Source organism: Nelumbo nucifera, chromosome 2, assembly GCF_055504915.1.
Source record: "Nelumbo nucifera cultivar China Antique chromosome 2, China Antique-T2T, whole genome shotgun sequence".
Classification (NCBI taxonomy): domain Eukaryota; kingdom Viridiplantae; phylum Streptophyta; class Magnoliopsida; order Proteales; family Nelumbonaceae; genus Nelumbo; species Nelumbo nucifera.
This window is the reverse complement of record NC_142650.1, coordinates 113,931,599-113,949,098: the sequence shown is the minus strand read 5'-3', so window position 1 is coordinate 113,949,098 and position 17,500 is coordinate 113,931,599. Positions and strand designations below refer to the sequence as shown.

Genomic DNA, 17,500 nt, shown 5'->3' with positions numbered 1-17,500 from the left:
ATAACACCTCTGAGACTATTAGAAACAAATAAGGGGATAGGGGATCCCCTAGTCTGAGGCCCTTGCTTGGAAAAAATATTTTACTAGGGTTTCCATTCACAAGTAGTTGATGTGAAATAGTGGAAATTCATTTCATGACCCACTTAATGAAAAGCTACCCAAGACTCATTTTCTCCAACACCCTTTTTATGATGTTTCACTCTACCCTGTCATATGCCTTATTCATAACTAGTATTTGTGTTGCACAGGCTAATGGGCCTAAACTGATTTTGCATTTTGGGATAAGAGCTATAAAGGTTTTGTTGATTTTTCCATGAAGTTTGTGCTCTTGGAAGAATTCCTTAAGGTCGCGTTTGAAAACAATGCAAATAAGTGTAAATGCAAATATGTAGAGTGTAAATCGGTTCATATAAATTGCAAAGTTGGGTTAGTTTTGCACCGATAAATTTATCTTTTTACCAAACAGACTTTTTGCTGTAATGGATGCTAACATGAATTCCAATAAAGCATATGCTTTTTTTATTAAAAGCTCACTTGAATGCAAATTTACTTCTTTTTTATTGATGTACTTTTACATCTTATTATCAATGTAATATATGCATTGGTTTATCATTTGTCAATGCATAAATGTAATATTGTCAAACACAGACAAAAGTGAACCAGAGTGCAAATTTACCATAAACCGGGATTTATACTCCATTTACATTGTTTCCAAATGCAGCCTAACTGATTTTTTGAAACTAGGACCCATAGTGCTCCAATAATTCCGGTAACATTCAAATCAACTTTACTAATATATAAAATTTAAAATTATAGTATATATCAACATATATGTTTAAACATAATCTAATCAGCTTGTATCAAACTGGCCTGAAACCAAAACTATTTTGGCCACCAATTTCTAGTTTGTGGTTTGATCGTCTGGTTTGAACACATTGTTTTGTGATAATAAAAAATTAAAAATAATTAAAATAAAAAACAATCCAAAAAATGTTGTCTAGGTTAAACATCTCAATGGTTCAACCACCCAAATTCAGTGGGTTGGTCAAACAATTTGACCATTCAAATCAACAATAATTTAAAAATCATAGATTAAATGGTTGTTTAATATGATATTTGCTGTATAATAATTAAATTTTAGGATAAAAGATTTAAACCTCCTCTACATTTTCCCATAAATACTAAAACCTCCCCCTTCATTTTCAAAAGGGCTCCCCTATTGGATGATGTTATTGGACAGACATTACCCCTCCAATAAGCTTCTGCCATGATCCGTTTACATGTAAATATCGTATGCATCTCAAATTCTTTCAAAAACACAATTTTGCCCCTGGACAAAATACCTTTCATCGATTCAGTTGGTCTCTCTCTCTCTTCATAATTTTCTCTCGAACCCCTCTTCCTTCCTCACCAAATGAAGGTTCGGGCCATGACTTCACAGACAAACCCCATCAAGTAAATGTTCAATACATCTTAAGCGACAAAGCCCTGCCAAACTTTTGAAGACAAATTAAAGCACTTCTTTCTAGAATAAACAGATACAAACTTTTGGATGCTGAATCAAGTTATTTTTCGCTGTGTAAACCATGGCTCCCTTTTTGCTAATGCAGAGATTTTATATTCAAGATCCGGGGAAAAGGATTTGAGCACAAACCAAAGGTGAACTGTGAGACAAAATTGTTCTTATTAATTAGTTGTATGAAAACTTAAAATTTTAATGTTTTGAAAATTTAAAGAATATATCAGGGTAGAGGAGTCTTTTTATTGATTCCGTTAGATATAACGGTTCTGTTTTAACCCAGAATTGTTATTTTACCAAAAATTGTTAATTTAGTCAATAAACCGTTCGTTGACCCAGAATGGTCGAACCGTTCAACAGTTTTAATTGTTTTTAATTTTTTAATTTTATTTTTTTGTCAGAACGAACTATCCATTTGATTCAAATGATCAGACCGTTTGACATGAGAATCGGACCTCTGACCGGTTCTTTATCCGGTTCGATTTTAAAAACCTTACAGATAAAAATTGAAGTTGAAGATCATTGAATAGAATCAAAGCGTTTGGCAGAAATTCCATTAATTGACTGAAGCCCGATGACAGATCTCTAATGGTGGGTTTTGAAGATTGTGCACCACTTAAATGCTTCACAATTTGGCATTTCCCAAGTCCCGAGTTGCACGCAATGACACATGCTCTTTTCTTTGCCTTCTTTAATTCTTAAAGCAATCTTAGGACGAAATAAGGTTTCAGTACTCATTTAATTTGCTCACAGCATTCTTTGGGAGCTTAATTAAATGATTTCTTAAGTGGCTGAATTGAATGAATTGTTGCTTTGTCTCTAAGGTTTCATTTGTTTGTTTTACAAATTTTATTTGCACCGGCATAAATGCATGAGAGTGCAAATGGCCTGAGTGTAGTGTATATTCTGTTTTTTTTTTTTTTTTTATTTGTTTTAAGTACGATGTTGGCTTATTCATGATTTTCAAAATTGGATCGGATCGGATGGTTGGACTAGAAAACCGGGAACTAATTAGGTGATCGATTCTGTTTTTCCTTAAAACTGGATTTTCTCAAAAAACCATTAATTTTGGTCAGTAAACCGTTGACCCGAGTGGTTAACCGTTAGAACAGTTTTGACCATTTTTTATTTTTTTAATTTTTAATTTTTTTATCAGAATGGGCCGACCGTTTGACCCAGGAACCGGGCCCCTGACCAGTTCATTCTCTGAATCGGTTTTAAAAACCTTGGGCTTAATTATTTGTGAGAAGTAGAATAGAAAGTAAAATGAGGTGGTCTCATTTTATATGAAAGAGGAAGATTATTTATTTAGGCTGCATTTATTTGCCGTGTGAACTCCAGACTGGTGTAAATTTGCACTTCCTTCAAAAAAGTTTTTACATTGATAATTGGTGTAATATTAACACTGATTTTTTGATATAAAACTTTCCTCTATTCTCTTCTGTAGTGATCTAGTCCACACTTTACGCTCACTCTACTCCACCAGTATAAAAGTGTATTTACACCGCAACAAATACAGCCTTAGGAGTATTATAAGAAGAAAAATGATGTGCTCTTGATTTGGACTTTATATGAGATAGAAATACAATTAAGGTAGAAAGAAGGTGATGCAAAATTTGCATCAGTTTTTCAGATACAAAATTTGCAATGTCAATAAATACAAATTTTGCATTAGGTAGGGGTTCAAATTATAGTTACAAATAAATGGATGCAAAATCTGTATCCTGTTCAGATTTGCATTACAAATAAACAGAGAATAGGGAGTGTTTGGTCTGCTATAGATAAGTAATTTTTACTGATCCATCAAGAGAAAAGTACATTTGGTTTCCCATTATTGAAATAGGTTTGCAAAGAAAATTGAGTAAATGAAATTTACATGTAATTGAGGAATAAGTGATTTATCATAAACCCGCTGGTAAACCAAACATCATTTAATTAAGTGATTTCAGCTTAAAGATTAATTATTTTAAACAACAGTGCATTTCTTCACCAGTTTTTGTTATTTCACTTTCCCTTATAATAAAATGAAACGACTTCATTTTTTGAGCTTCCTATTAAGGGGTGATGTACAGGTCAGGCCCAGTCCAAACTTAGCACCAATAATTACGGGTGTAAACGGTATTCAAAAATCTGATTTCAAATTTGAGATTCGGTATAATCGAATCGAATTCGAATAATTTGAATATCTAATCGGTTGAATTCGGATATGACCTGATTCGATTTGATAAATATCCAAATTCGATCGATTACTTAATTCTTATATATAATATATAAAATTTTAAAAGTTTTATATAATTTATATATATAATAATTAAATTATATAAATAATTTATATATTTATATACTTTATATAAATAAAATATTTATTTTATATATTTAATTACCTAAAATAATCAATTAGTCGAATCGAATATTTAATTGAATTTAAATTTGAATATTAATTTTCAATATCCGTCAGATATCGAATCGAATTCAGATATTGAATTTTCCAATCGGGTTCAAATTTGAATATTGCCTGATTCGATTTGAATTCGCTCCGTTTACACCCCTACCTATGATAGGGAGCTATAGCCTAGGCTCGGTCCCAGCCTGGCCTTGATTTGGGGCCTATTATTTTAAATATGAAATACTAAATATATATTATAAAACATTAAGTATATTATGTGTGCCATATTTTAATATTTATATGCACAATATTAAATATAAAATAAAATGACACAAATATATACGCATATTAGATTTATATAAATAACTAGTGAATGACCCCGTACTTAGTACGGGGAAGTTAATTATATATATATATATATATATATATATATATATATATATACATTAATGATTTTTATTACTATTTATAAATTGCCATTCTTTAAGACATTCATACAATCTACGGGTCCACATAAACTGACCCTTATATGTCAAACCCGTAAAATTATATGGGTCATTAAATTTAACTTGAACCGTCTATTACATTAATTTAACCATTATTATTATTATTATTTTATTTTAGTATTTAATTTAAAATTTTTGTTATATAGTAATAATAATAACTAAATTTGTAATTATTTAAATATTTACTTAAAATAATTTTCCAACCGAGTATAATTATTATATAATAGATTTGTTAATTCATATTTTGCATTTAAGAATAAACATTAATGATTTGGCTTAACAATGTTAATGACTGTTAATAAATATTGATTCTTATTTAAGGTTTAATTACTGTATTTTGTAATTATTATGGGTTATGCTTTGAATAAACATTAATGATAACTGATGATTGTTATTTCATTTTTTATTATTTACTTAATTAAGTACTTGATGATTGTAATTATTATTAATTATTTCTGTAAATAATTGATTGTTATTATTATTTACTTCATTCAGGAATTTTCAGCAAGTAATTATTTGATTTAATTTGAATTATTTGATTTTTTAATTATTTATAATAGACATTTAGGGTAGGCTTTTTATTTGATTTAAGAGACTTACCGTGTTTTATCTAGACAATGACCCCATACTAAGTAAGGGGCAACTACAGTATCATTTAATTTGAAATTGACTATTTAACAATAAAAAATCAATGTCCTGTTGAGCAACCCCTCCAAAAAAGTATCGATAACTTCGAAATCATTAATCCATTTATAAAATAGTAAAATTTGATGGATGTTTACAACAACATCATCAATGTTGCTTAATATTTAGGGACATATGAATGGATAAAAAGCATTTAAGTGATATTCATTCAAAGAGGCAAAGAATGAAGAAAATCATTCAAAGAGATACTAAGAAAAACAATCCATGCCAATCAAATCATCATCATGTATGGCTACAATCATCTGATAATATAATCAGGATTCCAAAGTCTATCCAACAGAGGAAACATGAAAGAAAGGATAATAATGGGACCATCCTGAGTATGGAAGTCACCTCCAAGTTAGGTGGCAACACTTCTTTTGGTCAATCATGGTTATGGATATTAAGTCTAAGCTCCCCATAGTGCACATAGACTGGCAATGACACATGCTCTTTTCTTTGCCTTCTTTAATTCTTAAAGCAATCTTAGGACGAAATAAGGTTTCAGTACTCATTTAATTTGCTCACAGCATTCTTTGGGAGCTTAATTAAATGATTTCTCCTTGCTAGTCGTCTTCCAGTCTTAGATTGCTGATTTTACTATTTGGGTCGGCAGTTTCTTAGAGGCCCGTTGTAAGTGGCTGAATTGAATGAATTGTTGCTTTGTCTCTAAGGTTTCGTTTGTTTGTTTTACAAATTTTATTTGCACCAGCATAAATGCATGAGAGTGCAAATGGCCTGGGTGTAGTGTACATTCTGCTTTTTATTATTTTTTTTAAGTATGATGTTGGTTTATTCATGGTTTTCAAAACTGGACCGGACCAGATGGTTGGACTGGAAAACCGGGAACAAGTTAGGTGATTGATTCCGTTTTTCCCCAAAACTGGTTTTTCTCCAAAAACCATTGATTTTGGTCAGTAAACCGTTGACCCGAGCGGTTAACCGTTTAAACGGTTTTGACCATTTTTTATTTTTTTTTAATTTTTAATTTTTTTATCAGAACGGGCCGACCGTTCGACCCTAGAACTGGACCCCTGATCAGTTTGTTCTCTGAGTCAGTTTTAAAAACCTTGGGCTTAATTATTTGTGAGAAGTAGAATAGAAAGTAAAATGAGGTGGTCTCATTTTATATGAAAGAGGAAGATTATTTATTTAGGCTGCATTTATTTGTGGTGTGAACTCCAGACTGGTGTAAATTTGCACTCCATAGTAATCGATAACTTTGAATCATTAATCCATTTATAAAATAGTAAAATCAGATGGATGTTTACGACAACATCACCAATGTTGCTTAATATTTAGGGACATATGAATGGATAAAAAGCATTTAGTGATATCCATTCAAAGAGGCAAAGAAGGAAGAAAATCATTCAAAGAGATACTAAGAAAATCAATCCATGTCAAACAACATTTGCAGATGCATCCATCATTTAAAGTAAGAGATGAAAAATTATGACTACAATCAAATCATCATCATGTATGGCTATAATCAACTGATAATATAATCAGGATTCCAAATTCCATCCAACAGAGGAAACATGCAAGAAAGGATAATAATGGGACCATCCTGAGTATGGATGTCACCTCCAAGTTAGGTGGCAACACTTCTTTTGGTCAATCATGGTTATGGATTTTAAGTCCAAGCTCCCCATAGTGCACATAGACTAGCTAGAATTTATCTTTAGGAAAACGGTAGGGAAACCTGTATATAACCAATGGTATATTTGAATTATTAGAATTGCGAGATAGAAATAAGAAATGTAGGTTGAAGTTATAATTTTGGGCATGTTGATGTGTCAAATTCAACTCAATAAGAATTTTCATAGATTTTTATTTCATTCATTTACTGGTAATTTGAATATTTTTTTTATTCCATGTCTTTATTGAGTAATATAGATTAATAATAATAATTATGGAATCAATAATAATAATAAGTATATTACTAATACTATTATTTACTAATATTATATTCTTATTATGTGTGTATTGATTTGAAATAAGTAATATTAAATTATTATTATTATTTATTACTTTTTTATTTTTATTATGAAGTAATTAATTTGTTATAATTACGATTTTTAGTTAGTTCCTGAAATAGTAATTCCTTTTATAATTCTTTTAGTTTAACAATAATGATTAATTGAAAGTTTATAATTTAACTTTCACTAAATGAAATATTTATTGGAGAATAATAATAGTATTAATTATAATTACTTATAATAATAATAGTAGTAGTAGTAGTAGTAGTAGTAATAATAATAATAAGTAACACTAATTATATATTTATAAAATCATTAATATGAATTAATATAAATATAAAAAGATTATATCCAATTAATAATTAATATTATTAAAATACTTATTAATTATAATTAATTAATTAACATTCTGAAGTAATAATTATCATTGTTATAATTAAGGAATTAATTATCAGTAAGTAATTATAATCAGTAATAAATTTATATCAGAAATCATTACTATTAGTAATAATTAATTATAATTATTGATAATAATAAAATATAATTAATTATTTCATATAAATGTATGAATTATAATTTATGATAATAATTATAATATAAATAATTAACATCAAATATTTATTTTTAAAATAATTAATAACAGTTAATATAAATATAAAATGATTATTTCGAATTATTAATTACCATTATGAAAATCATTATTAATTATCATTCTGAATTAATAATGAGAAATATTATCAGTAATTAGTTAATATCAATAATTAAATATTATCAATGAGTTATTATTATTAGTAATTAATAGCTGGAATTAATTAATTAGAAGTCATTAATTATTATTAGTACCCCTCTCTTTCAAAAAGTCGACTCATCATCATTGTCATCATCAATGACAACAACTTGATAAATACACAATTTGATAAAATAGGTAAATATCATTAATTTATTTATTTTTATCTTTCGGAAAACTGAATAAGAGAAAAATAAAATGGTTAGCATTGCAAATGAAAAACTATTTGGATTTTTGCAAAAAAAAAATATTGAACATAAAAAACCAATTATTCAAAAATAAGGTCATTAAATCAAAGAGTAATTAAAATTATTCATTAAATAAATTTTAAGAAATTAAAATTAATAATTAATTATCTGTCCAAATTAAAACGGGTAATTTCAGCAAATAATTTTAAGTAATTAAAATTTTCTATTAACATTTTTTAATAATAATCAGTATTATTAATAGATTAATAATTATGAAATCAGTAATAATAATAAGTATATTATTATTAACTAATAATATATTCTTATTATGTGTGTATTGGTTTTGAAATCAGTAGTATGAAAGTATTATTATTATTACTACTATTATTATTTTATTTTTATTTTTATTTTTATTTACATTAATTAATTAATTTTTTATAATTACGATTTTTAGTTAATTCATAAAATAATATTTGCTTTTATAATTCTTTAAGTTTAACAATATTGAATAATTAAAAGTTTTATAATTTAACTTTCACCAAATGAATTATTTATTGGAGAATAATAATTGTATTAATTATAGTTACTTGTAATAATAATAATGTAAATAAGTACCACTAATTATATATTTATAAAATATTTAATATGAATTAATATTAATATAAAATGATTATATCGTAATTAATAATTAACATTATTAAAATACTTATAAATTATCATTAATTAATTAACACTCTGAAGTTATAATTATCATCATTAGTGATGAAGGGAAATTTGGTCCGACCTCGCAATCGCCCGACACGTGGCAAAGGCAAGCAGCTCGGGACAGTAGAGGGCCCGAAGCGAACATCGGAAGCAAGTCCAAGCTCACTACCGAGCCCGAACTCCAGATCGATGTACTGAGTCCGAGCTCCCTGTTAAGAGCAAGCTCCCTGACTAGGGTCTGAGCTCCCTAAGAGTTCGAGCTCCCTAAGTCCGAGCTCCCTAAGTCCGAGCTCCCCAAGTAAGAACCCGAGCTCCCTAAAGACCGAGCTCCCTATTAAGAGCAAGCTCCCTACTGGGAGTCCGAGCTCCCTATTAAGAGCGAGCTCCCTATTGAGAACCCGAGCTCCCTGCAAGGAGCACGAACTATATTGAGCCCCAAGCCTCACAAAGCTGACCCGAGCTGGCCCATGGCAGCTCGGAACACTCCAAACCGAACTCAAGACACCTCGCTCGCCACTCCAACACTTCGCTTCCGAAACACCAGGCTGACCAAACGTACCCGACACCAAGGACGTCCGTATCCAAGGGCGACGCACCTGACTGATTTGGGATCTGACGCCTGACAGCCGCATTTCAAACGGCTTCCTGCTACCGCCACCTGCAACCGTCGTCACTAGCCGCAGAAACGGCTCCGACAAAAGGAACAGTGGCGGTTCTGTCCGGCCAGAGGAAATGACATCCGAACTGGCAGGAGTTCAGAAGTAATCATGCCCGATCTGACGGAAGCCTGGAAGCGAGTGCGCGAAGTGGTTATAAAAGGCTCCTACCCCCAGGAACGAGGTATGCTAACTTTTGCGCTATCTTGTTTATCTTGCCTTTGAAGGATTCTAACTTGAGCTTCGGAGCCCTTACGCCGGGTTCTCCCCGAAGCTTCTCTTCTCCTTCCGTTTCAGGTCCCTGTTACTCAGTTCAGAGGCAAGATCATTGACAGCTAAGACCGGCCAGATTGTGCATCATCAATTAGTATTAGTAATAATTAATTATAATTATTGATAATAATAATGTAATTATATTAATTAATATAACTTTATTAATTATAATTACTTATAGTAATATAATTAATTATTTCATATAAATGTATGAATTATAATTTCTAATAATAAATATAATATGAAAAGTTACCATTAAATATTTATTTTCAAAATAATTAATATAAGTTAATATAAATACAAAATGATTATTTTCAAATTATTAATTTCCATTATGAAAATATTTATTAATTATCATTTCGAATTAATAATGAGCAAAATTGTTAGTAATAAATTATTAGTAATTAAGTATTAGCAGTAATTATTATAAAAATTATTTTCTGAGTTAATAATGAGCAATATTATCACTAATTAATTATTATCAGCAATTAAGTAATAGTAGTAATTATTATAAGAAATTATTTTCAGTAATTAATTATTATCGGTGAGTAATTATTATTAGTAATTAATAGCTGTAATTAATTAATTAGAAATAGTTAACAGTAATTATTATTAATAATCAATAGCTGGAATTAATTAATTAGTTTTCTAGTTAACAGTAATTAATACCATAATTTCATTTTTTTAGGAAAGGATTAAAAGTGGGAGCTTCCCACTTCTCACAACTCTACATGGTGGTGGGCTCTACTCTGCATGTTAGTGGGCTCTTTTCTTGAACTACCACTAATAAAAATTTGACACATGTCTAGTGGGTTAAGCTCTTGAGCTACCATTAATCAGAATTTGACATGTGTCAATTTTGTTTAAATCTTTGGAAGGACAGGTGTCTGAATGTAGATGGGCCACATGTCTAACTGTAGGGGCTTTGGCCTGAAATCATTCCTTTAATGTATATATTAGATTGCGGGATGGGATGGGCCGAGCTGAAAAATGATCAACTCTACTTCCTACGTACACATTATTTTATTTAGATCTTTCCATTGTAGATTTTTTTTTTTTGTGTGTAGAACTTTTCATTGTAGAATAGCTGTTAATAAAATGCGGATATAAAGTCATTTTAATGTTTTAATATTTTTAAGAAGTAAACAAAGTTCTATCATCTTTTAGGCTCAGCTTGGAAAGAGTACAAATACAAATATGTAGAGTGTAAATACAAGGTTTACATATATAAAATACAATATTTGCACGCTACATTTTTGTATTTGTACTTAGGCTCAATTTGAAAAGAGTATAAATACAAATATGTTGAGTACTAAATCTTGTATTTTATATTATTTTATTTGTATTTTGTACCATACATATTTATATTTGAACTCTTTCCAAACTGAGCCTTTAATAACTAAAAATGAATTGCAAAAGCAATGACTCCTAAGAATAAGAAGTAATAACTTGTATGCACCTAAACATACTTTTTGGATGTTGATGTAGATGATTAAGGCCATATTTGGGAGTGCTTTAAAATAAGTGCTTATTTGGGCTAGGACCACACCATTAAGCACTTACTGGTGTTTGAGAAATAAGCCCGAAATAAATGCTTATTTTTAAAATAAGGGCTTATTTTTTAAGCCCAAATTTCCAGCTTTTTTTAAGTGCTTATACAATAAGCACTTATTCAATTTTTTCATCCAAAATTATCCCTAGTTGAATTTTAAATACCACTTATAAAATTATCCCTAGCTGAATTTTATAAAAGTACTTTCATGAAAGTGCTTTTATAAGAGTACATTTATGTACTTTTTAAAAGTACTTTTATAAAATACTTCCATAGAAGTGCTTTGTGCTTTCGTAAAATTTGAAAGAAAATGAAGGACACAATAGTCATAGATGCTTATTGGAGAAAATACTACCAAATGACAAACACCCAATATGAAATAAGTGCTTATTTTTTAAAATAAACACTTGAAAAAGTTGGGTGACAAATGTAAATAAGTGATTATTTGAATAAGCACTTGTTTTTAAGCACATATTTTTAATGTAAGCACTCCCAAACATGGCCTAAGACAGTTCACATTTTATGACCCATAACCACTCTATCTCTCACTTAGCATTTTTGGATGTGAAACCAATTATAATGCCCCATGCCCGTCATAAAATACATATAGCCCACAACTACTCAATCTCTTACTTAGCATTATTGGATGTAAAACCATTTATAATGCCCATCCCCGTCATACAATTACAATGCCCACAACTATTCACCAATCTCTCACTTAGTATTTATTACAGACATGGGATGTTATCATTGGTTCCACAGCCCGCTATACAGCCATCACCTTCAACTAATCCCATTCTATTGGCTAATGGCTTAAATTTATACAATCCAAAGTTTGTCCTGCCTAAGAGAAGGCTAATAAATAACGTGAGTAAATGAATTGTTCCAAACCTTTCCAAGAGTTGTAACAGAACCTTAAGGCTATATTTGGTTTGAAAGAAAAGGTAGGGAAAGGAAAGAAAATGAAAAAAAATATTACAAATCTTATATAGATTTCCCTGCATTTCTTCATTTTCCTACTTTTTCCTTAAAACCGAACATAGCCTAATTAATTTATTTTTACAACAATTTGTCTAGACATGACATGATTCAAATATTTGCTGTTATCTGGCTGCTGGTATCATACTTCAAACTAACACATCTACATTTTCAATTGCATCATGGAGACACACCATGGTATTTCCTTTATCTTTACAAACTAACTGTACATGTCGGCCTGATCAAAAGCAGCTTCCTGTAAACATTTCTCAGCTTTTCAATTTCTTGGAAGTTTGTTAACTCCAGTCAATGCTGTGTTTGGTTTGATAGAAAAATAAGAGAAAGGTGAAGATTGAGGGTAAGGTGTTGAGGAATTTCTGTATAAAATGACTATACAGGAAGTAAAATAGAAAAAAGATTATGCTCTCATCTCACTGTTCTCATCCATTCAGTTTTCGATTCATCTTTCCTATATTTTTAATCCTTTGAAGTGAACCATTCTACTGGAATTATCTTGTTAATTGTCATGTTCAGGATACTATATTTATGCAGGTGAACCTATTGAATACTGTGTTTACTGTACATCTCAATAGAAATAAAATTGAACTCAGAAGACAAAGACAGAAATAAAACCCTCTTTTTTTCCATGCTTTATAGAATATAGTTGCATGTTAAGTGGGCCCTTAGACGTTTAGCTACGAATAGTGGACCAATCATGATATGCCACGTCAGGCTGTCGTGTAGGACCCATGTCCGTGGCGTATCAAGATTGGTCCAATTTTGAAATGGGGCGTTTGGCTTGGATTTTGGATAGCATATGGAATGAAGACAGTATTATCATACATGTGGGTTGTTAGGGTATGGATCCATTTGCACAATGAGCCCATCTGCATTCTTCAACGAGGAAATTGATCAATTGATTGATAGGTTTGTTCAATTCAATTGATCTCATTAACATCTCATCTCCAAGCCCACACCCCGTAAATGTAAAGCCCAGTAGTAATTGGACTAAGGTACAGTGGTTAATTGGCTATTATGAGCTCGGTCGGGTCTACCGTACCCAAACTCTTTTAATGTAAGCCCAATAAATTGCTAAATGTTAATTAGTTAGTTAAGGCTTAAGCTTACCCACTCTATCAAGCTACATGATGATGATAAACTTGTGCATTCAAGTCAATGAATCAATGCTACATTACCCAATAACCCAATAAGGGTCAGTCCTCGTGAATTTAGGGGTGTTTATTGTACCGGATTTGGTCCAATCTCATCCAGTGTGAATCCATTGCAAATGGATCAGGTCTAATTCAATCCAATGAATATTTTGGATGATTTTAAATCAGTTTAATTTAATGTTTAGACTGCTCAATTTGTTCAAATTCGTTTTAATATATATTGATTTTAACCCAAACTCAGTCCATTGACACCTATATTCTTATCTTATATCAATGGACCAGATTTTAACTTAATCTAATGCAATCCAATATAAATTTATAAGGGACCAACTGAGTCCAATCCAATCTAATAAATATTTTGATGTCTTATTGTTCATCCAATCCGTCCAAATGGATTTACCGGTCCATTGACACCCTTACACACGACCAATCTCTCTCTAGTACGTATGTAATAATGAATCTCTGCATGCATGATCGTTTCACTCACATCTGCAATAGTTGACGCTTACTTAGTTAGTGTACAACTTAGCAATTTGGATTTTGGAATGTACGTGTGTTGCGTGATATTTGTCACATCGAGAACAGTTTACAATTAATACTTGATAATTTGATATATTAATATCAAGTACAGCACAAGCTTTTTCCTAATAATTCCTACACAGAAACATCACAGACGAGAGAGAAAGAGGGATTAATAGTTCTACTTCAAAATATATATATATATATATATATATATTAATACTGCAACTTAAGGATTCTCTGCTTGAGCTTGAGCTTGAGCTTGATCACCATTGAGTAGAATAACGAGGTGAATGCTTTTAGCATAATCCAGCAACTTATCAGTGGGAGGAATAGTTTCCTTAACCTCCGGCTGCTCTTCGAAATCCCGCAGCCAGGAATGGAACCTGGGGAACCTCCCCGACTCCACAAGCTTCACTCCGGCGACCTCTTCCAACACCCACAGCCAATAGGATCCGCAGCCCAACACGATATCCAGCATCCCAATCTTATCACCTCCAAAGAACCTCCTCCCCTTGAAGTACCCTTCTTCCATCTCCTTCTCCAGCAGCTTCAGATTGTCGTTCACTTGCTCCACTGCCGCCTTTTGTTGCTCTCCCGTCGACCGGAATACCAGCCCCACTGAAGGACCCAGCTGCAATATATATATATATATATATATATAATCCACAAGACGGCCATTTAATTAATTAAGCTTCTATTCTTCTGTAGTGTTGTGTCAATTAGAGTAGAAAACAAAACAAAAAGAGGCATGGAGTAGTATCTAGCTACGTAATTACCTGGTCGTCGGCAAAATGAGACCAGAATCGGACGAGGCTTCTCTCGTAGGGATTGTCGGGCAATATGGGGTTTTCCGACCAGGTTTCGTCTATGTACTGGAGAATGATGACAGACTCGGCCACGGCCTTGTCGCCATGGAGGAGAACGGGAACCTTCTTGTAGACGGGGTTGTAGAGCAAGAGTTGAGGGCTCTTGTTAGTAAGCTCCTCTTCCACGTACTCGAACTCCACACCTTTGAGCTTCAAAGCCAGTTGCGCTCGGTGAGTGTATGAACTCGCCCATGACCCAAACAGCTTTACCTGATCAACACACACAAACGACTCCTGCTGATGATTATCAGACTGCATCATCACAAGACTAATTAATAACCGATCGAGATCAGATTGGTTTCTCTATTATCTCATTTGCCTCCCCACACCACACGCTCGCTCTCTATCTTGTGTTGGCATTTTATAGACAACAACAGAGAGAGAGAGAGAGAGAGAGGGAGTTGGGTCAAAAGCAAAAGTGAGTGGCGTTGGCGTTGGCGTTGGTATCTTCTTAGGTACGTATAGGTTAGCTCCCTCCTGCTAGCAGGGTGGGCTCGGCTCCACATGAACTCTGGACCCTGGCTTGATCCCCAAGCTAGGGTGCTGCACCCTGCACCCTGCAGAAAGTTGATTAATATATAACTGCATCTGCATTATATTATATTATTTATTTCCCCAAAGGCCAAATTAAGTGTAATTACTATATACAAAAAGGAGGGCATAGTACTGTCAATTTTGTCGTTGAAATTTGACTCTATCTAATGGGTTAAGTTGCACCGGCTGAAGGCTGAAGTGAACCCTACTTAATTCTACCTTTGCGTAGAAGAAGAATACACAGCAAGGCAACAAGAAAAGAAGATAGCATATGAGACCGTGAGTAATTTGCATGCATGACAAGACTTCTGCTGCGCTTTCTGCCTTTAACAGTCCTTCAATAAAGGCAACACATGTATATATTCAATTTACGTTTTCGTTTTTATGAATTAATGCTAGCTAGCTATGCCAATAAATTATAAGCTTGTACATCAAACACTATTGAATTTTTGAAATCGAATCCTGCTTGCACTTGGCAGTATACAAGGCAAATGCTAGACTCAGAGCTAGGCCTCTGCTCTGCACCCACTTGAGGGTTAGGGTTAGGAGTTAGGATCAATCTATATGTGTGTCTTTTCAAATGCTATTTAACGATTGATTAACGGATTGGTTAACGGTAGGGTAGGTATTAAATTGATATAAGTTTGGGTATTGAATTGTCGTATTTGAAAGCTTTTTTCGCTCATCCTTAATTACAATAATTTTGATTTGATCGTTCGGCTTATTTGGTGTGAAGGTTTAACTGTGGCCATGCAGCTGCTAGGTGCTAGCCCTCTTAAATCTATGACCATGACCTCAGGGGAATTGTCCGTTTTATTTAAATTTGTATCCGTGTTAAATTATTATTGCTTAAATCATTTCTTACTACTTCTACCTATATCATTTTTGTTCTACCCTAAACTCTTTTAGTCCCTTCAAATCATGAATTCTGGGGGAATATTGTCCATAAATTAATAAAGGGATGATACATGTTGCTTTTACAGGCAGGCAAGGGAATTCAAATCAAGTAGGATGGCCATAGACCAGGGGGATTAATGTCCTATTGTTTATTGATGATCTATCACTCTTTTCTTCTCTTTTTGTTGATTCCCTACCTAATCATATATACTAATTAGGCCCCATTTGTTTGCTGGTATTTCACAACGGTAAATTAGTCAATAATCAGATAATTGACCAACTTCTCCATGTTCTTGCACCTCTATAAGGAGTCCTACGAAAAAGTGAAATTTATGGAGAGTATTGATTGCCCTAAAGTGTGAATAAGTTATTTATCCACCCACTGAAATTGTTAATCTTCTACTGCTTCTCTCTTTATAATGAAAACACCTAATTAGAATACTGATACCAAAATTATTCAGACAACTTTTGACCAAAAATTTAGGTAAGGTCATGCTTGTATATTGTTCAATAACAAGTGGAGAATAACCCATTCATTAATCCAATACCAAATACCAATAGACTAATTAATAGTCCTGGGTCAGACTCTCGCGTCTCAAAATCCTTCTTGTCACTCTGCTCAGGATTAATACAAAGTCACAGTGCATTGCATTGTCCATCGTGATTATAGAGTTGGACACTTGGACCCAAGACTGATGCCAAAGCTCAATCTCAAGCTGCTACGTATGAAGTTATGACTTATGAACAGTGAGCTTCAGAGATGTCAAAAATCCCTCCATCTCCTACACTTGCTGTCTCCCATCATTCTCCTCTGCTTTTAGAGCCTTTTTCCTCTGTAAAAATTTGTAAGGTACACCTCCTAACTATTTGCATTAACTTGAATGTACGTACTCCCAAGTAAAAAGTTGTACAGTAGTGAAAAAAGAAAAGTTGATAGTTTCTATTTACCACATGACAATGCAGGCCTTGTGCCTGTTTGGTGACTGATTCAAGTCTGAGGTCTGATTCATTAAAACACAGAATAAGCAAGTCTTTCACAGTCTCACGGGGTCTGCATTCTTGCTTCACTACTTCTGTTTCCTCTCCTCTTGAGTTGAGCAGAACGAATAGGAATTCCATCCTCAAAGCTCCATCAATCAATTTGGACTTCATGGTTTGGATTATGGGTTGACTATCAATATTGATTAAATCATTCCCGGTTCCCACTAGCTAGATAATGTTTCTCCTTCATTTATTAAATTAACTTTGAAACTTTTTTTTATTGGTAAAAACTATGAAATTAGGTTACATTGGTTT

The 17,500-nt window shown here is 32.2% G+C and overlaps 1 protein-coding gene across 1 annotated transcript; it reads right to left on the bottom strand.

Annotated features, from left to right (window-relative positions):
* Positions 1–13,976: 13,976 nt before the first annotated feature.
* LOC104611182 (glutathione S-transferase U7-like) lies at positions 13,977–15,189 on the bottom strand. The gene is made up of 2 exons (XM_010278139.3): positions 14,684–15,189; positions 13,977–14,538 (listed from the first exon to the last, which is right to left on the bottom strand). The coding sequence occupies exons 1-2, from the start codon at positions 15,032–15,034 to the stop codon at positions 14,134–14,136; spliced, it is 756 nt and encodes a 251-aa protein (XP_010276441.1). The 5' UTR covers positions 15,035–15,189; the 3' UTR covers positions 13,977–14,133.
* Positions 15,190–17,500: the final 2,311 nt, after the last annotated feature.